General features: G+C 41.5%; 1 protein-coding gene across 1 annotated transcript; it reads right to left on the bottom strand.

Moving 5' to 3' along the window:
- Positions 1-687: 687 nt before the first annotated feature.
- On the bottom strand, positions 688-27,320 carry LOC134601898 (extracellular calcium-sensing receptor-like). Its single transcript, XM_063446403.1, has 6 exons — positions 27,316-27,320; positions 16,097-16,388; positions 10,106-10,936; positions 6,430-6,657; positions 1,701-1,824; positions 688-1,616 (listed from the first exon to the last, which is right to left on the bottom strand). Exons 1-6 carry the CDS (start codon positions 27,318-27,320, stop codon positions 688-690), a joined length of 2,409 nt encoding a protein of 802 aa, XP_063302473.1.
- Between the last annotated feature and the right edge of the window lie 349 nt (positions 27,321-27,669).

Here is a 27,669-nt window from a genome sequence, read left to right as displayed (position 1 = left end):
AACCTGCCATACTGTGCTGGAACATTCCTGCCTCACACGGGGGTCACACTGAATCTGCTTTACATTGCACCTAGCCTCTGTGAGCTTGCTACTATATCTGTCAGTCTTCATCTGTCTGCTTGACTCTGTCACTTAATGAGGCTATCTCTATCTAAGAGTGCCGCTGCCTTTTTGTCCTATGTTTGTGCGCTTGTTTCAGAATTCAGTTAGAGTGATTAGAAACATGTATATTTGTTTTATTTAGCAATTATAACAATCATTTTAATTTATTTGTGCAGTAAGTGTTTTTTGAGGTGAACTCCATAATCCTAATCTCGGACTCCACACAAAAACACACTCTGTTCTAAGTGAAGTACACATATCTTTACTTTAGTAAATAAACCAAATAAAAAAGGGTAGGTTAGCGCTAATAATATAGTGGATAGGCAGCGACCTTATAGAGGGTAACCCTCTAACCCTATATATGAGAAATATACAGTATGGAAAAAGAAAGGCCTTTCTTTTTCCTTACAATTTATAAACCAAGTTTATGTTTGATATAGCTGATACTCTATAAACTCTTTAAACTGAAGTAGTCCTTCCACCCATTGCTTCTGTCATTACATTTCTCTTTTAGATTATTTATTATGCACAGTGCTCATATAATATACAATAAAACATACTTTATTCTAATTTATTTTTTTAGTTTTAAAAACTTTTGACCTTAATAGGTACATTTCTCTCTTTCCCCATGATATGTTCTTTGGAATTCATGTGAGGTTGAAACAATATGATAAAACATTTAGGGACAAACATGCAGATAACCAGAGCCCAGCTTGATGATAGAATAGCAAACAGTTCCATGGCTACTGTGTACATGCCTCGGGCACTGAGTGAGGCTGGAATATAGGACAACCAAACACTGAGGAAGGCTAGCATGCTGAAGGTAATGAACTTGGCCTCGTTAAAGCTATCTGGTAGTCTTCTGGCAAAAAAAGCAACAATGAAACTGATGGTGGCCAGAAGACCAAGGTATCCCAACATACACCAGAAGGCAAAGGGTGAACCTTCATTACATTGAATGACAATAATTCCAGATTTTATTTGGGTGTTGTCCTCCACGAAAGGAGGTTTGAGCAAAAGCCATAGGATGCAGATGAAAGTCTGAATAACAACACATATAACAACACTGTAATAATACACCAGAGGTCTAGTCCACTTTTTCAAGCTGCTGCCTGGTTTTGTGGCATTAAAAGCTAAAACTACCATAATGGTTTTGGTCAAGATACAGGATACACCAAGAGCAAAAACAATGCCAAATGTAACCTGTCGCAAAAGACATTTTAATAGTTGGGGTTGTCCAATGAAAATCAGAGCACAGAGGAAGCACAAAGACAGGGATATCAAGAGAAGACAACTTAGAGAGTAATTGTTGGCTCGAACAATGGGAGTAGTCTTATAACGAATAAAAAGTACAAAGATAACAATTGGAACGAATGAGGAGGAAACACTTGCAACAGCTAATGTCGTACCTAAGGAATCTTCATAGGAGAGAAATTCGTGAGGTTTAGGCATACAAACGTCCCGTTGCAAATTTGGCCACATATCCCATGGACATTTAGAGCAATCTACAGAGTCTGAAATATAAGTAGAAAAAAAATTAAATTGTAGTTATCTTTTCTTCAGAACAAGGCACACTATTAATGTCTCTTCTTCTGTACCTGTTTGGTTAGAGATCTCGCCTTGGGGACAAAGAACACATTGAAAACAACATGCCGGTTTTCCAGATATGGAAGACTTTCTATATCCTGGTGAACAACTGTCACTGCAAACTGAGATAGGAATCTGGAATAAGTAATAAGTAAAAGGTTAATTGCATGTTCACAATTGTGTATGGTTTAGGAATCTTTTTTGATTTGGTAACGTGTGTTAGCTTTTTTCCATTTTTTAATATGCATGTGAAATGCACGAGTGCATAGTTACTGTACTTTACAAAATACAGCATAGATCCAACTTACTAACTGAGCAAGGTATCATTAATAATGGTTATATTATTAAAGTCTTAGAATACATGAAAAGGTCTCAGTATCTCAGGGTGCTTACAGGACACTATGGGCACCCAGGCAACTTCAGCTCATTGAAGTAATCTGGGTCCACTGTCCCAGTTTCCTTAACCCTGCAATGATTATTATTGCAGCTTTTAATAAACTGCAATAATTACCTGCTAGGGATAACATCACCTCTAGTGGCTGTCTAGATAGACTTTCGGGTAATTAGGTACATTTTACATGAGGACATCCATTGTCACCCGAAACCCCATAGGAAAAAATTTCTATGAGGGAAGTCCTAATCAGAGCACCACGCATGCGCATTAGGTCCCCTCCACTAACATCAGGAATCAGGTAAGTGACAGAAGTCATTTTTAAGCCTTTGTGCACCACAGGGTTCGCAGGAGAGGGGGGCATTATAGGAAGCTATAGTGCCAGGAAAACAACTTTATTTTCATGGAACTATAGTTTCCCTTTAATCAAGTTTTAAGGGTGAAAGGGTACATTCTCAAATACTTGTAATACGATTTATATTCTTAGAACTTAGATGATTAGACTCATAGAAGAAAAAAGTGTTAAACCTGGTGGAAGCAAGGAGCAGGATGGGTCTCTGAATATCAGGAACGGGCAGCAAGGAGCAGAAAGAGTCAGCAAGGAGCAGGAAGGGTCTGTAAGAAGAAGGAAGGGTCTGCAAGAAGAAGGAAGGGTCTGCAAGGGGCAGGAAGGGACAAAATGAGCTCAAAGGTAAAGTAGCAGAAAGAATCAGAAAGAGCACAAAGGTAAAGTAGAAAAAGGAGCCGAAAGGGCCAGCAAAGAGCTGAAAAGGGCAGCATGGAGTAGAAAGTCGCAGAAGGAGCACAAATGTAAAGTAGGAAAAGGAGCAGAAAGGAATAGAAATGAACAGGAAGGGGCAGCAAGGATCAGGAAGGGGCAGCAATAAGCAGGAAGGGTCTGAAAGGAGCCGGAATGGTTTGCAAGAAGCAGGAAGGGGCAGCAAGGAGCAGGAAGGGCCAGCAATCAGCAGAAAGGTTGTGCAAGGAGAAGAAATGGACAGGAAGGGACAGAGGACCACAAAGGTAAAGGAGAAGAAAGAATCAGAGGGAGCACAAAGGTAAAGTAGAAGAAGGAGCAGAACGGGCCAACAAGGAGCTGGAAAGGGCAGCAAAGAGTGGAAAGGAGCTTGAAGGGGCAGAAGGAAAAGGAATGTAAAGGAGCAGAAAGAATCAGAAGGAGCACAAAGGTACAGTAGGAGAAGGAGCAGAAAGGAACAGCAAAGAGCAGAAAGGAACAGCAAGGAGCAGAAAGGGCAGCAAGGGCAGCAAGGAGCAGGAAAGTAAAGTAAGAAGGAGAAGGAACAGAAATTAGCACAAAGGGGCAGCAAGGAGCTGGAATGGGCAGAAGGAGCACAAAGGTAAAGTAGGAGAAGGAGCAGAATGGGTCTGAAAGGAGCAGAAAGTGATCAGAAAGAGAAAGGAGTAGAAGGGTGTAAAAGAGCAAAAGAAGCCAAGGAGGAGAGAAGACAGTGTCAGAAGAATAAGAAGACTGTGTCAAATTAAGAAGAAGTAAAGGAGATTTGAGCAAGAAGGACAAGTGTAGTGATCCCTCCACTTTATTCTGGACACCACATCATAAGGCTTTGGAACCTGGGCCTGGAAGGGAAACTTTGGACCTTCTCCTCTTCCCTGGTAAAAAAAAAATCTGTGTTAATGTGTCTTTTATTTACTAAGTGTCAGGAAGCACAGAGTGTCGTTGGCTAGGGGTGTCACTGATTGTCTAGAGCAGTCAGCTGGCCCTCTAAGCCAATCAGTAGCTCCCCATTCACAAAAAGTAAAACATTTTTATGAACCGGGAACTAGCGATTGACTTAGAGCATCAGCTTCAGCTAATCAGTGGCACCCATGCCTGACGTCAATCTGCACTTCCTGACACTCCATTTCAGAAGGCGAATACCACTGAGTGACCTGGAGATCTGGAGCTGTAGAAAGCCTTTGCGGTTAAACCATTTGAGAGCGGTTTAACCCCTTAAAAGAAAGAGAGCCACGAGGGGCCTCCTGGCACCATAGCATTTTCATTTAGATGAAGTTGTTATGGTGACCAGAATGTTCCTTTAATTTGCTTAACCCCTTAAGGACCAAACTTCTGGAATAAAAGGGAATCATGACATGTCACACATGTCATGTGTCCTTAAGGGGTTAAAAGAACACTATAGTGTCAGGAATACATACATGTATTCCTGACACCATAGTTGTGAAAATGCTATTTACCCTGGCTTTATGTGATAATGACTATGCCCCTCCCCTTCATGACACTGTCAAAAAGGAGCCAAACATGGATGTCATTATAATTATGCCCCCACCTGGAAAAATTCCTGCGGACGCCCATGACCTGGTCAGGGATTCCACTGATGCCCATTGCTCTCATGGTGCCCCAAACACTTTCCTGCTGTCAAACACTGACACTACAAAAAAACACCCCTGCATTCATACTCCAAGATTAAACAGAAACACAAGCCTACGTTCATACACCACACTGCACTCAAAAACAGCCTGGCATGCAAACACCAACAATACACACAAACACCTCTGATTTCAAATACTAATACTAAAAACCATACCCCTGAATTCAAAAACCAACATTGTACACTGTTCACAAAAACAGCCCTGCATGCACCAACACTACTCACAAACACACCTACACATATGTAAATACTGACATTACAAGAAACACAATACTGCATTCCAACACAACCCTGCAAACATGGGCAAATGGTAAATCTACAGCATTAAACCTATCATCAGCTGTTGGGTTGTAAGACGAATGCCCTATACGGCAGGGTTAATGATAGTGTAAGTTTTAAGGTAATGTAGGGGTTTATAGTTTTTGAGTAGTGCAGAGCTTAGTGTTACTGTAATGTAGGATTTAATGTTTTGGAATTGTGTAGTATGAGGTTATTTAGGGACAGAGTAGGGTTTGTAGGGTTTACTGTTTAGTGTAGTATAGGAGTTAATGCTAGTGATAGTATTCGACAGTGCAAGGGTTAATATTTCGTGTTGTGTGTTATTGTAGTAGATAATGTTTAATGTATTGTTTAGTGTAGGGGTTAATGTTTAGTGTTTAGTAGATATTGTAGAGTTAGGGGTTAATGTGTTGTCTGGTTTAGTATGCAAGGCACATGCTGTAAGGACAGCTGCCTAAGATTAGTAGGAGTTTATTTCTGAGCAGCATCGCAACTCAAATGGCTGCAGGTGTTGGTCAAAAGTGCAGCGCCCACTAAACTCAGAAGTATTCATTTCATGTATGTCCCGGTTCTGCTTGGAGAGAGAGGAGATCTGTGAATTATTTCTTGTTCATTATGGGAAATAATTGCACAGTTGACAAACCCTCTATAAAGTGTGGGATTCAAATCAAGTCATATGAAAAAAATAAATGTATATGTTACAGTTAAAGTGCAGAAATCAGTTAATGTGCACATTACCTAGTTAATCTGCAGATTAACTAGGGCGATCAGTTAAAGTGCAGAAAATAAATTAGTTTCTCAAATATTTCTCACATAACCTAGGTAATCTGCACATTACCTACTAGGCACTTGTTAAAGTGCAAAAACATTATTCTGTCCTCCATCTCTCTCTTAGGGACTCACAGCTCTTGAGGACACCATGGTGTGCACAGGCTGCTGTTCTGTTCTTGTCTGAACCACATAGTCACATACCTCTTCAAACTGTTATCCCGAACTGGCAAGAAACGAGGAGCCCCCGCCGCCACAAGAGAGCGAGCGCTTTCTGCACATTATGCAGCAACACCCTGAAATGATCCCAGCAGATGCTCTCCACTGTTCTCAATATCATCATATATTTGAAGACTGTCGGAATCAGTGGTCCATGAGCAGATCTTTCCTTGGTCTCATTCTCCTTGATGAGAGAAGTATTTCTCGGACTTACGGAGCAGCAGTGTTAGTAGCCAGCCCCCCCTCTGAGAAGTAACAAGCCATGAGTCTATGCTTTGAGAATTTGTTGGTGGAGGGCATTAAAAGGAACTTGCTCACAAAAAGAATCGAGACAGGTTCACATAGAATCTTTCTGCCTTCAGACGAGAAGTGAACGACTCTGCAGAGACTGCACTGAAAGGGTGAAACACGTTCTGCGAGGACGTTTTTGTAATAAATAATTTCCTCTTTTACCGAGGTAAAGAAACAAACATTTTGCACTTTAACTAGACGGAAGCAGTTAATGTGCACATTACCTAGGTAAAGTGTGAAAAACTCTTGATTCCGCACTTTAACTGAGCAAATCAGTTAATCTGTAGATTAACTAGGTAATGTGCACATTAACTGATTTCTCACTTTAACTGTAACATATACATTTCACATATTTTCCACACATTCTTGATGTCTTTGCTATCTCACCTGTTTTTTACCAATTCCCCACTGAACAGCATTTGTGTCAATAGTAAAATCATTTCCGCTTTCCGCTGCGGTATCATAACTGCCCACGGTGACCTGTCTGATTCTTCCATCAGGACCGAGCTGCCAATTTACAATATCATACAAGGCTGGGGGATCTCCATTCTCATTGAAGAACAATTCCCTCCCACTGCTCATCCTAAGATGAACTCTCTTCATATAATGTAAAAGCTGTTCAGAGAAAACAGAAGCCATGTACATTTACTATGTTTACTACTGCAAGTATTGGAAAAAAAATACTGGTAACGTAAAGCAGAATTTCTTCTAATTGTTAGTTGGTGCCTTTCAGGGGATATAAATGAATTCAAGTGAAGGCCCTAAATCAACTTAAATTTGGACTCAGTCCCCCAATACTGTTAAGTTAATGATGTAATAAATTAAGAAGTGTAGTTTTATATACAGGAAGAGAACTGGATACAACTAATCTACGTTATTCTAGATGTGATTTGTTATTAGCCATAAAAAAGCTTGACATGTGCACAGACGTTATTCGGCATGTGCTAAATTATAAATAAAACACTGACACCGCTTATTCTGTTGGAGTATAATGTCCACAGCTTTATTAATTATAACATCTTTAAATTAACAATTTAGGGTCATTGTCAACAGTAATAACTTTGTTCCGCTAGATCCCAAATACCCCCGACAATGACCCTACCAAAACAATACAAACATAACAATTATTACATAACGAATAATACCTGGCCTACCAAAGAAGCCCCCAACATTTTTTTACCTGCAGGGGTGTACCCAGACACCCCTACACCCCTAGGTTCGTCGCCACCGACGTGCTAGAACCTACCAAACACTTTAACTCTGGCCTACTCCAGCCTAGACCTTGGCATAACACTTTCATAACCCACAAAGATCCAGTTTACCCAAGCCCTATTTCCCGCCGCTGTGACCAAACGGGAACTACCACAAAACCTAGCGAGGGAGGGACAATTCACAGGTAAGGGCAGCTCAGATTAGAATGGCCTAAACTTAAAATGGCCGCTATATAAACTACCACTCTCCTCCCCACACCAGCTAGGCCCCGCCCCCTGACCTCCAGCTCACCTGCCAACTTTCTGGCCCTGTCAATGCCCACTCCCCCCCTGCGTTGCTCCGTGGGCTTCAGGTAAAAAAAGATTCAAACATTATTAAATTTAGATCACTATATAGATAGAAATGTTTAGATCTAGAGATTTATACAGCAGAACATGTTTGATGTTATAAAAAAGTTCTGAGAGGGGGGCGGGGCTTAACCGTGGGTCGGAGCGGACGCCATTACTCGCGGCTCCCGAGAAAAACGGCGCAATCCACTTAAAATCGGGGGCAGATCCGACCATCCGACCGGCAGACTGGCACCAGCACGACCTAAAGAGCTGGTACATGCCGTTTTTCCTGCAACCCGGGCTGCAACGGCGGAAAAAAAGGCTTGCGGCCTACCACCTACCCCAGGGCCTCAACCTCGAGGAGTGGCAGCACCCGTTCCAGTTCCTGGATGCTCAGACAAAGTCAGCCACAACCATCACGCCGGGGTACTTGCCTGAAATGGGAAGGAGATCACAAAGACCCCCACAGGGGACGCCAGGAGACTCCAGGGACATCGGCTCCATGCTTCAGAAGCAGGCCCAAAGTAAGATGGCGACGCCAGAAGCAGGTACAGCCACCAACACTCCCCAAAGTCCCACACAGGAGGAAACACAGCCTCAACTTGAACAACAGAGCTGTGCACAATTAGCTCCACCTTACCCTGACCTCTCCAACTTAGCCACCAAGGAAGACATTAGGGCACTACTAGCGGACTTCAGACAGACCTGGACAGCAGATATAGCTGTGCTACAGACAGATCTGCAGATAGTGACAGACAGAGTCCGCGCCACAGAAGACGACATCATAGACGTAAAACAAACGGTGTCCACTATGGGCGAATCGCTCCAAGAAGTGCAGAAAGCCCAACAAACACTTTCCCTACAACTTACTATGCTAGATGACCGCTCCAGACAAAACAACCTGAAGATCAGGGGGGTGCCCGAGACCATCTCAAAGGAGGAATTGCCCCACTATCTGAGGCGCCTGGTGACTTCACTAGTAACACCAACACAAGCCAAAAAAGTAACAATCGACAATATATTCCGCCTACCCAAATCATCCAGGGCCCCATCGCAGGCTGTCAGCGACATCCTTATCCACTGCACATCCGCCCAAGACAAGCGGACACTCCTAGCGGCACTACGAGACCGCAAGCCCTACCAGTTCGAGGGCTCAGACCTGTCATTTTATCAAGATTTATCACGACACACCCTACAGTGGAGGCGCACAATGACCCCAATGACAAGCCGACTTAGAAATGCCGGAATAATGTACCAATGGGCGTCACCAAGACTACTCAGAGTGCTCCACAACGGGAACACACACACCTTATCTTCGACAGAAGAAGCCCCAGCTCTCTTCAGGACACTGGGACTAGCCGCACCGCCTGACGACCCAGCAAACACCCACACTTGGGACCCAGCGACGGTAGTCCCCTTCACCCCGAGACGCAGACAGGAACCACGGAATAGGACTTGAAAGACTGCCAGACAAGGCCCACACAAACAACCAAAGGCCGCACCCGCACTACCTTAGCCCCAACACTTCTGTTAAGAGTTAATACTTCTGTTCGAACTGCCTACCTAGGCCAGCCCCATACCAAGGTGGTCATGTTTTACCCCTCCCCCCGCCTCCCCCATGGTTAGGGGAACAACACAAGCCTACCTACTCGCACTCAGCCACATAGGCCCTCAACGAGCCATGCACCTGATCTCCAGCCACCACAGTCATACAATGCTGGTACATTTTTGTTTCATAAACTATACCAAGCCCATAGGCAGTGCTGTACTCTACTCTACGGTAACATACACTGTGCCACTAAACTACCCTTAAGTATGGCTCACTACACACAAACCACACTCCTGTAACCTTAAGAGCGACCAGCTCTATCCTACACATAGTTCGCTCAACAAGTAATGCCACACACATAACGCCCACATGACCGATAGCCCCTTACAGTATAACAAAAGGATGGGCTGACAAGCTACGATCCGGCCACACTTATATAAAAAAAAAAAAAAAAACGTGCGTTGCTTCTCATGTTACTTAAAAGTTATCACCCACTTGAAGATCCACTTGTGTTTAACTACTGTTCTGTTAGTACGCTAAACCTGTTAATAAAATTGTAGACAGTTAAAAAAATATAAAAGGAGGCAGACACTCATAGGAGAGGTTGTGTTATGTTAGCATGCTCCCAAACTGTATGAAAAATGTACATCCCCTTCATTCTATTCTGTATCCCATTTAACATGTGCCTCAATAAAAGAAAGATTGACAAAAAAAAAAAAAGTTCTGAGAGTACAGACTGTCTTGCACTCGGGATACTTCTGCATCCATGCGTTGCAGGATTATTTTTAAAGCTTTGTTTTTGAGTAAATCAGTGTTTGCTTTTGACTGAGTTTCTAAACTTAGATAAACATTTCTCCATATTCTCTGCAGTTTGACCTCATACAGATTTTTTTGTTATGCAAATGAGTATTTGTTAAAATGTGTTATCCTTGTTAAAACTGTTTCATTTTTGCTTACATGAAAAGCTCAGTACCTGCCAAGGCTTGAATTTCCAAACATCCGCACATGTTCCATTAGCAAACGGACCGTTCCCTTTAGTGCACATGCTGAGATCATGCAGAGCTTTAGCAATAACATGGACTGCTATGTAAATATTGTAGGTCACCCTCAAGTTAGATATATCATTGTAATCATTCTGGAGAGTTTCTAGGTTTTCTGATCCTGTACATTCTTTTATTGAGGATTCATTAGAGACTGTGAGGTTTTTATCAACCAAGAATTTACAACCGAAAGCCTGCTCCCAGAATATTTTTACCCATTCTGCTCCTAGAGACGTAGAGGGATGAATCCCATTCAGAAAGTATTTAAAGTTAGGTATGGTTCCTCTGTAAAGAGCAAAACCAACTGTTCCAGAGAGAAGTGTAATATATTTATCCACTAACAGGAGTGGAGAGGTAGCCCAGGACTCACTGGCCACCCATATCTTTCCTGATACATTCTGCTTCAATATTTCCTCTAGAATGGGGACCAGGCTCGGAACAGTAGTAAAAAAAATAACCACCTTTGCTGTTGACTCTTTGATAACCCGTACAATATGTGGAGCATTGCGGTCTCTCCTGTTTCTCAATATGTTCTCAGTGAAGGCCACACATGCACCAGCCTTTAGGATTTCATTTTTGATCAGTTGGATTGCTTCTTGTCCATAATCATTGTCAATAGCTACCAATCCCACCCAAGTCCATCCAAAATATATCAGTAGCTGTGTCAGTCCTTGGGATTGGAAAGTATCACTGGGAACTGTCCTGAAAAAGGAGTTGAACTGTGTTCGATCACTGAGGAGAGAGCTGGTGGAAAAGTGGCTGATCTGTAAAGGATAAGTAATTACAAAATGAAACGCACACTTTTATAGAGATGTATGTCATTTCATTTTTTTTATAAGCTAAGAAAGATACTTAAGAAAGCAAGATGTATTTAAACAATTAAAGTTAAGAGTAAAACAACTATATTTTTTTCTAGAAAATATCTGAATCTTAAAATATTAGAATAAAATTGTATCTGTGTGAACATCACAGATCACCTGCAGTAAATTAACCTTGGAATGATATTATTGTGCTGAAAATTGAGTTGTATCTATAGTTGTAGTAATTTATTCTCTTCTAATATAACAACTAACGGCTAAAATACGACTAGTTTCTCCTATTACAATTTTTAATGTAAATTATAGGAAAAAATGTACTGACATACTTATCATTTAAATAAAAAATAAAAAAAACTATTTATATGTCAGTATAAGTAATTAAATATTAAATGAACAGTCCTTTTTGTGCAATGGAGGCAGGGGGAGAGGGGATCTGTGCAGGGAAGAACTTAACTGGTGTCTCTGCTAGGCTGCTCTTCCTCGTTACTCCGCAGGACAGGAGAGCAAAGGAAGTGACCTTGTGGCGAAACTAACCTCACCACTGGGTTATGGAGAAGCCTGATTGCCAGTCTCCTGCCTCATGACTATGGCCCCTCTCATCAGCCCACGCTAAACTTAAACCCCATAGCGATTTGACTGTGTTTGTGGGATCTGACTGCTGTTTGGATATATTGAGCGCTCAGATCCAAGCCATCTGGGGATTGGATGAATGGGGGAATTCTGTTCAGTATGATAGGAATTATGTATTTTTATGTGTTTTTTTTACTATTGTTGTGAATAGAGAGATTTTCTGTACCTAGAGATAGTTGGCTTACCACACCCAGTTAAGCCAATTATCTCCAGGATAGAGGACTCTGTGGAACTGGTTTGGGCTGGAAAATCCATGCTTCAGTGGTCACAAAGGACTTTCAACCTAACTTTTAAACCACTGGACCAATTTGTATGATTTTGACGTATGTTTGTATTTGGAATATGCTGAAAATGTAAGTTTTATGTGAATGTGATGTATAATTTTAAAGTTATGAATATTGTGTAAAACTGTGTATTTTCCTGCCTGTGATAATTACGTTAGCCCATTGTGTTTAGTAATTATATCACAGGCAGAGGGCAGGATTTTGTGTGTAATTGCTGGGAGTTTCTGAGTGTATTGTACCTATTGATTGGTTGTTCTGCAAAACCCTGTGGATGGTACTAATATGTAAGAATGTGTATATAAGGCCAATAAAGACACAGATCTGTTCGTCGGATTGGTGTCTTTGGTAGCTGCCTGTATATCTGGAAGGGGAATATCTACTAAACTGCTTTAACCCCTTTTATGCCCGGGGTGCTGTTACAATTCGTGGCAAGCGGCGGGATCATTCCCACAGCCCATAAGGACAGCTACAAGACAACAACAGTTCCTGGGATTTACAAATTGAGGGCAACGCATGTCTGAGTACAGTGACCCTGACAGCATCAGGATGGAACCAGCAGTGTTATACGATGAGGGTGTCATGGACGATTGGGATGCAGTCCGCAAAGGCATCTGATACCAGGCACTGAATAGCATACAGAACCAGCAGAGCGAGGGACTCCCCAGTGAGAAGCAGCGACAGCAGACACGAGTGGCACTGCGGATGCCCCTTCTGGGAAGAATGGATAAAGGAACTGGAGCACCGGGTATGGCAGGAGCTGTGGCTGGAAGATGCCTACCAGGCACTCTGGTGGTATGCAGCACAGTATATACCCTGGACAACCGAGCATGACAAGCCAGAGGGAGAGGAGTTTGATGGCCCTGGTTTGTTATGGGAGTCTTTTTCGGATCATGATTTTGGGAGCTCTACACAAACCCGGTTCCGTGACATCTTCGAGTGGAATGACCCTCACGAGGTGGAGCAAGACCTGGTCCACCTAGTAACCCGAGAGATGGAGTAAGACAGCAGAAAAGCAGAGTAACAGACCCAGATCCAGAACCCTTCATCTGGGAAGATATCGTGGAGATTTACTGGGAGGAACCCCAGGTGGCAGGTGGCAGGCGGCAGGTTCACCCGCCCTACAGCGATGCTGGGTGGTTGGCATGGAGCCCCAGAGGCAGATGGATTTGTAGGGAATAGAGAGCAGCGTCTCCTTCCCCCAGCGGCAGAGTGATTTGCAGGGAATAGAGAGCAGTGTCTCCTTTCCCCAGCAGCAGTGTGACATGCAGGGAGTGGAGAGCATCGTCTCCCCTCCCCAGCGTCAGTATCCCTTGCAGGAAGAAGAGAGCCCCGTCTCCCTTCCCCAGCAGCAGGACAATGTATTAGGAGTAAAGACAGTCGGTCTCCCTGCCCCACCTTTTCCCTTCTCTCTGCACTGCACGGAGACATGGCAAGCAGAGCAGGATCACTGCCAGGGCTACCTCAGAAGGTTGGAGCAGGGACCTTGCCGCCCCCACAAAAGTGCCACCCAAGAGGGACTGCCCCCTCCTTGCTACACCACTGAATCAGGACAAAAATGTGAATTTGTACTTTCTACATTTATTATCAGCTTGACTGGGATTAGAACCTAAGCTGGTTTTGAATGTTTAAAAAAAGTGGCAGAACTAAAAAGAAATGTATCTAACATATTCAAAGGACTGAAGTAAGGTATCTAGAAAATAGTGAAAATGTATATTCTTAATTAATTTGTGGAGGGGCGTACGTCTTCTGGGGAGACCAATTAGGAGAGAATTACAGTAATCGATGCAAGAGATTACTAGAGCGTAAACAAGTTCCTTGGCAGCATCTTGCGTAAGAAAGGGGCATATGCGGGCAATGTTTTTAAGTTGGAATTAGCAGGTTTTAGCAACAGATTGGACATGAGGCACAAAGGTGAGGCCGGAATCAACGTGACACCAAGACAGTGAGCTTGAAAGGATGGGATGAAGCAGGTACCGTCAACCTGCAGGGAGAATGAAGGAGGAGGATCAGTGTTATGAGGATGAAAAATAAGAAACTCAGTTTTAGACAGATTGAGTTTCAGAAAGCAGGAGGACATCCAGTTAGAGATAGAGGAGAGGCAATTGGGGACACGTTGTAGGACAGCAGGGGAGGTCAGGGGAGGAGAGATATATCAGGGTGTCATCAGCATACAGGTGGTAGTGGAATCCAAATGAACTAATGAGTTTGCCAAGAGAGGAAGTATAGAGAGAGAACAAAAGGGTACCAAGAACTGAACCTTGAGGGACTCTGACTAAGACAGGACTAGGAAAGGAGGTGCTGTTGGAAAAAGAGACACTAAAAGAGCTTTGGGAGAGATAGGAGGAGAATCACGAGAGGGCTGTGCCACAGAGACCGAGAGATTGAAGAGTTAGGAGAAGGAGGCCATGATCAACAGTGTCAAAGGCAGCAGAGAGGTCAAGAAGAATAAGTATAGAGTAGTGGCCTTTGGATTTGGCTGCGATTATGTCATTTGAAACTTTAATAAGAGCAGTCTCAGTAGACTGGAGGGGGCAAAAGCAAGATTGAAGAGGATCGAGGAGGGAGTTGGAATTTAGGAAGTGAGTCATACGAGTGAAGACAAGTCTTTCTAGAAGCTTTGAGGAAAAAGGAAGCAGGGATATGGGGCGATAGTTGGAAGTGGAAGGTGGGGCTAGGGATGGCTTTTTTAGGATGGGTACGACAGTAGCATGGGGAGCAGGGACAATGCCAGATAACAGAGAGCAGTTGAGGATGTGTGTTAAGGATGGTACAAGACGAGGGGTGAGAGCTCTGATGAGGTGAGAAGGTACTGGATCAAGCAGACAGGTGGTGGGACGAGAGGAGAGGAGAAGCGCAGCCACTTCCTGTTCAATAGCTGGAGGGAAGTCTTGGAGGGTAGGGATGGTATGGTCTAAGTGAGGTTGAGATAGAGAGGGGAGAAGGGGGGAGAATTCATTCCTTAACTGTTGAATCTTGTCAGTAAAGTAACATGCAAAGCTATCAGCTGAGAGATTAGTTTGTGGGGTGGTCATGGCAGGGAGAAGAAGAGAGTTAAAAGTATTAAAGAGATGCCTAGGATTGCGCGAGCAAGAACTAATGAAAAAAGAAATTTAGGACTGTTTAGCAAGGGTGATGGCTGCACTGTATGAGCGTAAGACCAAATTATTGTGTAGAAAGTCTGACAAGATGCAAGACTTCTTTATGAGTGAGGAGAGGGCCTCAGGGTATGGTAGAAGTATGATATATGTGCAAGTTTTCTTTGTTTGTGACGTACACCTTGCTCATTGTGTATTTCTTCCAAAGGCTTTGTTAAGCTGGACTTATGTCCAAAACAATGGCCATCTGTCCCTCTTACCTTGTTCCAGTGGGAAAACCCTGGTTTCATAAAACTAAACTAAGACTTAAAAACACATTTTATTAATTAATAACTGATGCCTGAAGATGGACAATGCTCCTTGCACTTTTTTTTATTTCATAACTTTATGTTGCCTGGGGATGGACAATGCCCCTTGTAGACTGTTAAATACTATAAATTGTATGTATAATTATGTGTATCTCTCCTATATTGACAATGTTGCTGTATGATTCAATAAATCTATCTATTCATCAACAGAACTCCGAGCCATGCCCAGGCTCAACAACCACAATTAGGTAACCATATTTTCATTTTTACTGACGATGCTTACAAAAATTCATTATTAGTGATGTCCTGAACAGTTCGCCGGGAACTGTTCGCCGGCGAACATAGCTTGTTCGTGGCGAACACGGCGGGCGAACATATGCGATGTTCGGTCCGCCCCCTATTCGTCATCATTGAGTAAACTTTGATCCTGTACCTCACAGTCAGCAGACACATTCCAGCCAATCAGCAGCAGACCCTCCCTCCCAGATCCTCCCACCTCCATGACGAATAGGGGGCGGACCGAACATCGCATATGTTCGCCCGCCGTGTTCGCCACGAACACGCTATGTTCGCCGGTGAACAGTTCCCGGCGAACTGTTTGGGACATCACTATTCATTATGCATTTGAACAGTCATTATAATAAAGAAAATATATTAACAGAACCTGCTGAATTCTGCTAGTAAATAAAATATTTTTCATGTTGCAATAACTATTTTAGCTAGTAAATAAAATATTTTTCATGTTGCAATAACTATTTTAGCATCATGAACAGTAAACATATGTCTTACCTGTGGGTATCGGTATAACCCTAGGATATGAGCTATCAGCATGGAGTAAGTGGAGATGGAATGACCAATAATAGCTGCCAGGGGAGTATTCTGACGACATCTATAATTTGGGAGAGATTGACCTAGGCCAGTCAGCAACTGCAAGGTACCTGCTATTGCCCTCTGTAGAACTGTACAGGAATCGTGGATCTCAAACCCCAGTGTGATATTGGGTAACAGACCTGGATTGTGGTTGATTTCCATCACAGCAAATCTCATTGCCTGCATACGCTGACAGTTCTCGAATCCGAAACTTAAAAAAGAGCAACAGAAACTTAAAATCATCTGGGTATGTTTTTGTTCATATACATAAAAAATTTAGCATTTTATCTCCTTTATGTTAATTTTATTGGGACTAACGTTATATATATTAAGGAATTTAATTTAAAAAATAATGCCTTATCCTATGAGTTAACTATTTTCTTTATTTACATTTCTTTTCTGCAAAATAGCACATTGTTAATTATCCATGGAAGACAGACAGAACACCAGAAAGACAGACAGACAGATTCCATATCAAGAACACAAATTACTTAATTGTGGTGCTGCTGTAAAGACCAAATGTATGCAACATATACATCAAGCCTACATTCAAATAGATATGGTGAGATAGGAGTACATTGAAGCAAGATGCTTAACCCCTTAACGACGAGTGACGGACCTGCTCCGTCACTCAGGGGAGAGCCTTAATGATGAGTGACGGACCAGGTCCATCACGCATTAAAATTAACCCCAGATCGCTGCGGCGTTCACGGGGTTAATGGTGCTCCGGTCTACCTCTGTATTAGAGGCAGACCGGGAGCACCCGATAGTGCTGCCCCAGCACCGGTGCTCGCTCTGCACTTCCTGGTTCTGTGTGAAGTGCAGGGAGATGGATCAGTGATGATCCTTCCCCCTGTTAAAAAAATAAATAAAGTTAATTTAAAATCCCACCCCCCTTTACCCATTTTAATAACAAATTAACCCCTTCCCTGCCAATTGATCACTGACCACAGTGATCAATTGGCATGGATTACATTTTACTGTGATCTGATTTTTTTTTAACCCTGAGGGTTAATTCTTTTTTTTTTTAACCCTCAGGGGATAATTAATTTTATTAATTAATTTAAATATTTTCAAATTATATATTTAGCTAGCTGGGGTGGGGGGAAGTTAGTGGGGAATTGGGGGATTTGGTGTTAGGCTAACTAGGGGTTAACGTTAAAAAAAGTTTTAAAATAAGCTCTAAAAAGTTAAAAATTAATTTAAAAAAAGTTTTAATAATGTTTAAGTAAAAAATAAAAAACACCCCCCTTTACCCAGTCCAAATAAAAATTAACCCCTTCCCGACAGTTGATCACTGCCTACAGTGATCAAAATACAGATCACAGTATTATACTGTGATCTAATTTATTTTAACCCCTGAGGATTTACTTTTATTTATTGTTTAACCCACAGGGGTTCAATTTATTTAATTAATTAATTTCAATATTTTGAAAAAATAAGTTTTAAAAAAACTGGAATGGCTGTGTCCCAAATGTCCACATATACCTGGCAAAGGTACATACAGGGGTACTGCTGTACTCAGCCGACATAGCTGAGCAACATATGAAGTATTATACAGTCGTAGCACACATAAGGTTTGCAAAATATACTGTGCAAACTCACTTTGTGTGTCAAAAAGGTAGAAAAAACGCTTATTACCACTACACTTGGTACAAGCTAGCGGAAAAATGATCCCACGCTAAGGTTCAAAATATGCCTTTTGAAATACCCTGGGATGTCTTCTTTAAGAAATGGTATGCCTTTACGGTGTAGTTGTAATATGTAGCCTGCTCAAGTGCTCCAAATTGGAACACGGACGCCTCAAAATCCTCCATGAAAATTCACACTTAAAAACTTGAACTTGTCACGTCTCTTTTACAGCACTGTAACTTCAGAAAATAGTGTCTAGGTCATACATTGGGCACATTGTTTTACTCAGAAGAGTAAATAGTGCCATAGACATACAATGGGGGTGTCCTTTTACTCAGAAGACGTAGCTGAGCATAATTTGGGGGGTTTGAACTTAGTGGCACATATGAAATATACAAAATGCCCAGCAAAAATGTAATGCGTATGGAAATAATGCCCAAAATTATTTTTTACCACATACTTTGGCATATATTGGTGAAAAAATGGGAGCATGTTAAGGCACAATATGCACCATATGAGATACCCTGGAGTGTCTACTTTTACAAATGGTAGGCCTTTGTGGGGTTTTTTGGAACAGTCAAACTGCTATAATACTATAATGGAAGCATAGGCTCGTTAAATTCATCTCTCAAAATTCTACTGTGAATACTGAAAAGGACAGGTCTCCTGTATGGCACTGTAGATTCACAAAAATAGTGCCAAAGACATACAATGAGGGAGTCATTTTACTCAGCAGATGTAACTGAGCACAAAATAAAACTTTGTACATGAATAGCACACACCAACTTTACAAAATACACATGAGAAGTTCTTTGTTATAAGTTTGTGTGCCAAAAAAACAGAGGTTGACAGTGAAATGGCTTTGCAGAAAGTGTCAAAACAACCTTAGGTAAATAGCCTGTGATGTCTACTCTATATAAATATATACTTTTGTGTGGCAATTTTGTTTTCTTTTATGGCTATTAAGCTTACAAGACAAAAATACCAAATTCTTAAATAGCTCCACATTAAAAGTTTATTTTTCTTCTGTAACTACCAAAAAAACCTTAAAATCCCAGACACCTTATATATTCTGTAAATCAGAACAACTAAATGAATTTATTTTTAATTACTTTCCTTAACCTGCACTAATTATGCACACGTTATTATTGCAAAACCTGTAAAAAATAATAATAATTTGTTTCATTTTTTTTGCATTTTTCTGTATTTTTTTTATAATAAATAAGCATTTATATATATTTAACTGCATTTAACTGCAATTTCCGTTTTACTAATTTATTGCACTGGCATATATTATATATCTTTATATATATATATATATATATATATATATATATATATATATATATATATATATATATATATATATATATAAAGATATATAATATATGCCAGTGCAATAAATTAGTAAAACGGAAATTGCAGTTAAATGCAAACAATATATATATATTGTTCGTTGTGTGATGTGTCCTGAGGAAAGCCTGAGTGTATCGGGCTGAAACGTTGACCATTTTTATTTGGAACGAATAAAAGTTACATTTTAAAGAAGTCCTTGGAGTGCTTTCCATCTTCACTTTACTTTATATATATATATATTTGTGTTAAGGGCTCATGATAGTACAGAAGATACAGACACTGTTAGGTGTGGGATGGTATTAAAAGAACAAGTCGGTTGTGGTGTGCCGAAACCGACGATGAGGTAGGCCTGTAAATAAAGAGGGCCCACCAAGAAGAGATGTAAGAAGAAAGAGTTAATAATGAGGAGTGGGTGGGAGGGTGATGCAGCGCTGACCTCGAGCGGTATGGAGCCAGGTAAGGGGTGTCCCTTAAGTAGGGAGAAGGTGAGTCATACGCCCCTCCCACAATTACAGGCCAAAAGGCCTTAATACTTGTGTTAAGGGCTCATGATAGTACAGAAGATACAGACACTGTTAGGTGTGGGATGGTATTAAAAGAACAAGTCGGTTGTGGTGTGCCGAAACCGACGATGAGGTAGGCCTGTAAATAAAGAGGGCAAAAAGTAGAAAATCACATTTATTACGAAACGAGCAATATACATACTTTAACCAGACATATCTTGAAAGGCATTTCTAACTTCTTGTACTGGGTTAGGTATGTATCTAGAGTATGCAGAAGACTTCCAGCGTCCTAGTGACTTGATAACATGTACTGGAATGTTTGCACTGGACGCTGTAGTTGCTGCTCCTATGCGGAAGGAGTGGCCCGAATAGTTAGTTGCTTGTAGGCCTAGTTGTGTAAGTAATGACCTGACGTGGGTCATGAAGGTGGTGGTAGTGAGTACAGAACCTTGTAGAAAGAAGAGTGGTTGAGATGGTGATGCTGTTGTAACCTGGGTATATGTGTCCAGTAATGTGACGGGGCACCATGCGTTGTGGGTAGGATAGTATCTAACCTCTACCGGAGGTGCGTGTTGATTGGTTTTAGAGTGATGCAGAGCCAAGATATAGTAGTCCATGTGTTTTGTTAAGTGTGAGTGAAGCAGAATGTGAGTGGACTGGGTTGTATTGATGGCGGTAAATTCTCGTGGTCTTAAGAACCCATAAAAGGCCAAATAGATAGCTGTTTTAATAACAAGGTTTGTGTTGGTGGCAAAGGGTTTTAAATCTAGTAGTTTGGAGAGATCTTTGAAAATATTAATGTCTATGGGTAGTCTTTGTGCAGTACGTGGGGGTTCGGATCTCTGAATACCCCTAAGGATGTTTTTGATCTGGTAGGAGGACATGAAACTAGTGTTGTTTGGTTGTAATGTTAACATATGATGTTGTACGCCTGTTAAATATAGCTTGATTGTGTTGTATGATAAATTGAGTTTGAGGTGGCAAAAGGAAGCAAAACCCAACAAGGATGTCATAATGAAAGGTTGTGCGATATTGTGTGATGACAGAAATCTTTTGAATAGAAGGAAGGCTCTATCATAGGTCTTCCGGGTATTGGAGGATAGCGCTAATTGTGACAATGTCCGGCTGTGTTGCATGATAGCGTCTAATCCATTACTAGTTGTTGGAAAGGTGGAGTGGTCGTGGCTGTGCGTGCAGCTGACGGCAGTATTTGTCGAAAAGCCTGTAAATTGAAACGAGACAAATGGTCAGCAGCCGTGTTGCATATACCTGGGACATGCACACAAACCAAGAAAAAATTGTGACACGCAGCCAGCCAGGTGAGTTTCCTCAAGAACCTCATAATGGTCAGTGACTTGGATCGACCTTTGTTGATGATGTGACATGTTGCTTGGTTGTCTGAGTAGCAACGTACCGACGCACCTGCCCATAGATGCCCCCACGTCACGGCAGCTGCCACAATGGGATATATCTCAAATAGAGCTGAGGTAGTAGAAAAATTCTCCAGGTCCTGAACCTCTGGAGGCCAACTACCCCAAAGCCATTCGTTCCCGTAAATTGCTGCAAAACCTGTGGTAGACGCCGCGTCTGACCAGATGGTAGGTGAAGAGTCAGACAGTTCAGGGAGGAACATGCTTATCCCATTCCAGGTGGTTAAAAAATTTCTCCACATAAGTAGGTCTGCCGTGGCGTGGGTATCCAGGGGTAACCTGTGTGCATCATTGCCAAACAATGGGAACATGTGTAAGAGCCGTGAGATGAAAGCCCGGCCTTGAGGTATAATGCGCATGGCAAAATTTAGTGACCCAAGTAGAGATTGCAATTCTTTGCGGTTGCAAGTACCGAGGTGTAGGTAGAGGTTGATGTTGGTAAGGATGTTCTCTATCTTGGTGTGTGGCAGGCTGGCTTGCATGTTGGCTGAGTCTAATATGATCCCCAGGAAAGTGATGACTGTATCTGGTCCTTCGGTTTTGGTGGGGGAAACCGGGACGCCCACCTGTTCGAACAGACTGATGGTTTCTATGAGGCTACTGGGTGGGGAAATATTGTCTTCGATTAGTAAGAAATCATCCAGGTAGTGTATAACTGTAGGGCATCTAGCTACATTTAACAATAACCAGCATAGTGTTTCGGCGAATACGTCGAAAATGGCCGGACTACTTTTTGAACCAAACGTTAAGCGTGAGAAAAAGTAGTAGTACCCGGCCCACTTAATGCCATGCAGATGCCATAGTGTAGGGTGGATAGGCAATAATTTGAAGGCATTGGTTATGTCAGTCTTGCTGAGCCATGCTCCAACCCCTGCCTGCATGATAGCCGTAATGGCGTGGTCTATGGTGGAGTATTGCAGGGAAAATTCCTCAGAGGGGATAAGGGAGTTCAGACTTGGTGTGGCAGAGGTGTGAGGTGCCGACAGATCGATGATAAGTCTTTGTTTATGGGAAGACTTCCCCGTGACAATACCAATGGGATTTGTCCTCCATGTGGTGAAAGGAGAGGACTGAAAGGGACCTAATAAGAAGCCCTCTGCCACTTCTTTGGCTATAAGAGTGCTGACCACTGTAGGGTTTTGTTGGGCAGATTGCAGATTAGGGCATTCAAGGATTCCTGTAGGCATGTGTATTAGACCAGTATGGAATCCTTGCGATAGACCAGTGATGATGAAGTCTACCAGGTGTCTAGATGGATGTAGAGACAGTAGTGCCGTGAGTACAGAAATATTTATATCCGTTAAGTATTGTTTAGGGTACATTTTATTTGGACACATGGTTTTCGCATGTGCCCTAAAACATTTGGAACATATGTGCAACAACCTACATCCGCTGTAATTACAAGCCCCAACATTGAAATTATTACAAATTTGGGATTTCCCCAAAAACTTAATAGGACGTCCCAGTTTATCTTTGGGCGTTTTTTCTGCTGAACCAACGGGACCAGTGCCCTGTGAAGTAGTGGGTTCGTTTGCCGTGGTAGGACAAAAATTGGCCGTATGGGCCATGGAGGAGCAGTGTGCACAGGCCGGTGTTCTTAGACCTGCAAAGTGTCTGCAGAAAATGACCGTATCGATCTTACTCCAGTTGGATCTTTTCCCGTACTGAGAGAAGGCGCCAGACACTTTGGCAGAAAAAGATCTATGGTAGTCATAGAAAGCTGACCCACCATATTTGTTGCCCAGGTCCACCAGCCTGTGCATATACAGGTCAAACTCCTCACGTCTGTGGGGATATACAGTACACATCACATCTCGATAAATACCGAAAGCTAAGACAAATTCTGGAATGGTAAGTTTCCTATTTAAACGTGCATCCCTAGATTTTATCACCACAGAAACATCGTCGTAAGCGTAAGTTTTATGTTCCACTATATCCTGGGAGGCAATGAGTAGTGAGGCCAGATTGACATCTTTACCTTCCAGGATATCTTTTTTGAGGTGTTCAGGTATCATGTGAGCAGGGTGAACCTCGTCATCGTCCGAGGTGATGGCTGTGGAGACTGATTGCAATCCTGCCACTGCCGTGGGGATCGCCGCGGTCCTTCCAGCCATGGTGAGGGCTGTAGTGACCGATTCAAGTGACTCCAGCCTAGAATTAACCTTGCTCATAGAAGCCATGAGGGATGTGAGCATGCCATGAATGTCTCCTGGGTTGGACTGGCTAGATCCTTCCCCGGCATCCCTATTGTCGGTTGAGGTGTGCAGTAATTTGTAAAGTTCTGCTTTCCTTGCCGTTGCTGGGAAAGGAATATGTCGTCTCTTGAGTTCGCTAGTGATGCGAGGGATAGTCCACGACCTAAAAGAAGCTGGGCTAGCCATATCCTCCTCCCGTGATGGAGTGTTTTCTCTTGCTGGAGTACATGGGATGGAAAAATCCTCTACCCCTTCTTGAGACATACTAGATGAGAAAATATATGGTTAGCGTGAAAAACCCCAGGGGATGTACTGGCAAGCTAATTATGCCGGATAAGGCGAAACATTAATCTTGTTATTTGGTGAAAGGTGAGGCCCTACTAGTTGCCAAGTGGCTGTGAGAGGCTCTATCTATGCGTTGGCGCGAGGGGTTACTGAGGCCGCTTGTCGTAGCGGCAGGAGTTCGTAGGCCTCTCGGTGACAATAAAAGAAAAAACAGGGGAAGGGAGTGACGGGTGACGCCCTCTCTATACTTTGCGAGGCGGCTAACTTACGTGTGGCCCGGGGGGCGTTACCTCCGAAACGTTGAGGCGGGGTGTTGGCCTCGCGGACCACTAATCGATAGGCAAAAAGCCCAGAGGGGAGATACCTATTTGGGCCTATAACCCCTACCATGCCAGTACTCTAAGTCCTATGTAGGGATGGAACCGTATGTGATATACGGTGTGAGCAGGCTTAACGTACCTGATAGTATGCAAGTGATTGATAGCGACAGGTATAGAAACAACCTGGAAAACCTAGAGGTTGGAAACAAGATACGCCAAGTGTGAGATTTGGATCCTTGATACCAAAGACTAAACACTGTAGTGCGTTGATATATTCATATGTAAGGGAAATGTATATGAATGGTGTCTACTTAACTGGTCATATTATGCGTCTCTATGGTGATGGGAGTAACGAGTATGCTTGCTAGCGTTAGTAGTCTAATGTGGTGTAGTATTGTGATTATGTAGTTTAATTTAGGGTGATTAAATAAAACTTCTACAGGACTATGTAAAAAGGAAAGTAATCATGTAATTTTATTATAAAATACCGAAATATTGACGTGTGAGTGGTTGAATCAAGGCGTGTGATTTAACCCGAAAGTACATGAAATAATTTACGACCGAGTTCTTGTGTATGTAATTTGAGTACATAAAGAAAAAGTCAGCATATGACACGTGCCATGTAATGAAAAGTGTACATGGTGTGTTTACACAGGGAGAGAGAGAAAAAACAAACCGTATGTTTAAAACAAATTCTCTAGGTGCAGATGGAGGATACATAAATAATGTAAAGTTTGTTTAAGCAAAAACTATGTATATACCAGTAATTAATATATTATTATCTAAAAATACATAGAGTCCTAACCCAAGTATAATTGATGTGAAAGCATAATTGATGAAAAACCATGCTATAATCGTTATATGTATATGATACCCAGACTGTAATACTTAATGAACTAAAATCTGTATAGGAGAGGGGAAGGAGAGAAAAAAAAAAAAAAAAAAAGAGAAAAAAAAAAAAAAAAAAAGTATATATATATACACACAATAACCTACTACCAGGTATTTACAACTGAAAATATAGCAACCAACTGAAAATAACAAGAGTGAAAAGTAAAGCACATGAATACTACATACTTAGTGCAAATTTTCCGGCAACCAGAGGGTTAAAAATGCCTGAGACTTTGGCCGTAAAGCGTGTGGCCGTAAAGTAAGGCTGAAAACGATTGCGACGCCGTGGGAAGTTATCCGGGCGACGGACTTACGTTTTGAGAAGTCCTGAGGACTCGATCAGCGACGAAGACCGTTTTTTTTGTGCGTGGCTGGCCGTGGAAAGACCCTGCAAGGAGTTCCTGGACACAGCTGACACTGAAGAAAAACGCGGAGTTTCCGAAAACAAGATGGCGCCGTCCGTGAACCGGAAGTGGATTCAGGATGCAGCGCTGACCTCGAGCGGTATGGAGCCAGGTAAGGGGTGTCCCTTAAGTAGGGAGAAGGTGAGTCATACGCCCCTCCCACAATTACAGGCCAAAAGGCCTTAATACATATATATATATATATATATATATATATATATATATATATATATATATATATATATAAAGATATATAATATATGCCAGTGCAATAAATTAGTAAAACGGAAATTGCAGTTAAATGCAAACAACAACAAATGCAAAAAATGCTGTTGTCATTAAGTGCAAGACAAGCTTCTGAAGCTCTGTTCTTAAGGGGTTAAACACTGTATGGTTATATGGTGGGTCTAAGTCACTGTATTTATTAATACATTTTAAGTAGCCTTAATGTGTATTTTTCATATATTTTGTTTTTAAAGCAGCACCTTTATCAAGAAATGTATGTTTCGGGTATGCCCCCCAATTTACCGGAACAGATTCCTTTCAGGCTGAGCATCAGCACCCAGCAGTTAGTATGTTTATCTCCATTGCATAGGTTAGTGTTGGATCTACCGATATGCTGTCTTATCTGTTCAAACCAAAAGGAATAACAGTATATGATGTAATGTATATGTCATGCTCAGAGTCAGAATGGATCTGCTAAATAGTCAAAGGACCATCCTAATTGTTGGAGGCCTCCTGGTGACCTACGTTGAAAAACATGTATTTATTTTGTATTGCAGTAGAAGCCAATTATGCCTTTATAGTTCACATTTCTACCTTGTAAAGAAATATAAGGTACAATGGTATGTTACATCAGATTCTATTTGTTTCCTAACTGAAATGTGTAGGTAAGGTTTTCTCTACCGTCTACCCTATTTTAATCAGGACATTATCAGACAAAAAAAAACCCATTTATTTGATAAAAATGTCTCACTTTATGCAGAAAGCAAGGGGTGGTTTCTCTTTGTAGGTAAATTTAGGGTATATTTTATCCACATGAATAGGCATCACCCCACCAATTATAATATCTCCAGGAGCTGAAATGCCTGCGAGTTCAGTGCTGGGTAATCTGCAGCCCTGGTCAATTGAATTTACTATCTGTAGAACACAGAAGACAATAAATGTCCACATGGTCTCCAACAGGCTAACCAAAACCATTTAGCTGCTTTCTCGACCACTTAATGGAAGCACAATATATTCCCAAATGTTCTACGTTACAGCACAAGCTCTGGAGAGAAAAACAAAATATAAATAGAATGGATCATAAAATTAATGTGTTCTATCTGCAAAACATACATTGAACTACTTAGCTTGGTCCATATGGTCTTTCATTTAGTCACTTTGAGAAAAATTGAGGAAATATGGCAACACCAACAGCTTTTAGACCATTTTTACAACAATTTAATAAATATGAACTGATTGTAGAACAAAAATAACAGATACTTCACAATACTTTGACACATCTCCTTTATTGTATTTTATTTCTATTAACCATAGATTACTGTAGAAACATGTGTGTGCTTGTGTTTAATAATAAAACCAATGTCATTCAAATACTCTCCAAACATCACAAAAGGCATTTATCTAAATTAAAACCCATGGTGAAATACAGTGAACATTAAGCTCTAATTCTATCTTAGAAGAGATAACCTTAGCTTGTGTTCGTGAATAGCAGTATCCATTTGACATCTATGGGGACATCACTATTCAATATGCTCACCTCTAAAACAAAATCCAGCTCTTTGCTATGACAAAGAGATCTTTAAAATGCTTCTGGTAACAATACTTTAATCAGAAACATATTGCTTAATGTACAAAATCTTTTTGATTAAACACAAGATTCAATTCTTTAAAACATGAGTTTAAATTTGACACAAAAAAAATCAGGATAAAATAGAAAGCTCAGTTATGTTCTAAATGTGGTAATGCAGGTTGATAAACGAAAAATAATATAAATATATAAAATTAATGAAAATGTATTTTTTAAAAGATGCACACAGATCTGTTCTATGTTCAAAGCATTTCAATGCACAAACAAATCTGCACATATGTATTGCTCAAGGTTGTAGGTTACACTTACCTCATTCTTTCTTCATCTCAAATGATTTCGAAGTGAAACCTCATGTTATAGTCACAGCGAGGTGACCGTTAATGGATAAATAGAAGCTACGTCTCAGCATGTGAATAGATTGTACACCCGGGAATTACAATATACACTTCTCTAGTTCTGAGATTGATGCCCTGGGTGGTATGGCAGTCTTGGGATTACATACATAGTCTGGGAATTTCTTATTCCCTTATATGGGACAGACACTTTACCTGCTCACGGTTATTGACTCCAGTGGGAATAGTTAGGAATTTAACATTTTAGCCCAAAACAACCAAAGGAAATATAGCTGACCAATAGCATATTCATTCTGGGCCTAAAATGTGA

This window comes from Pelobates fuscus, chromosome 3 (genome assembly GCF_036172605.1).
Source record: "Pelobates fuscus isolate aPelFus1 chromosome 3, aPelFus1.pri, whole genome shotgun sequence".
In the NCBI taxonomy this organism is placed as follows: domain Eukaryota; kingdom Metazoa; phylum Chordata; class Amphibia; order Anura; family Pelobatidae; genus Pelobates; species Pelobates fuscus.
Note: the sequence above shows the minus strand (reverse complement) of the source record. Positions and strands in the feature narration are given on the sequence as shown.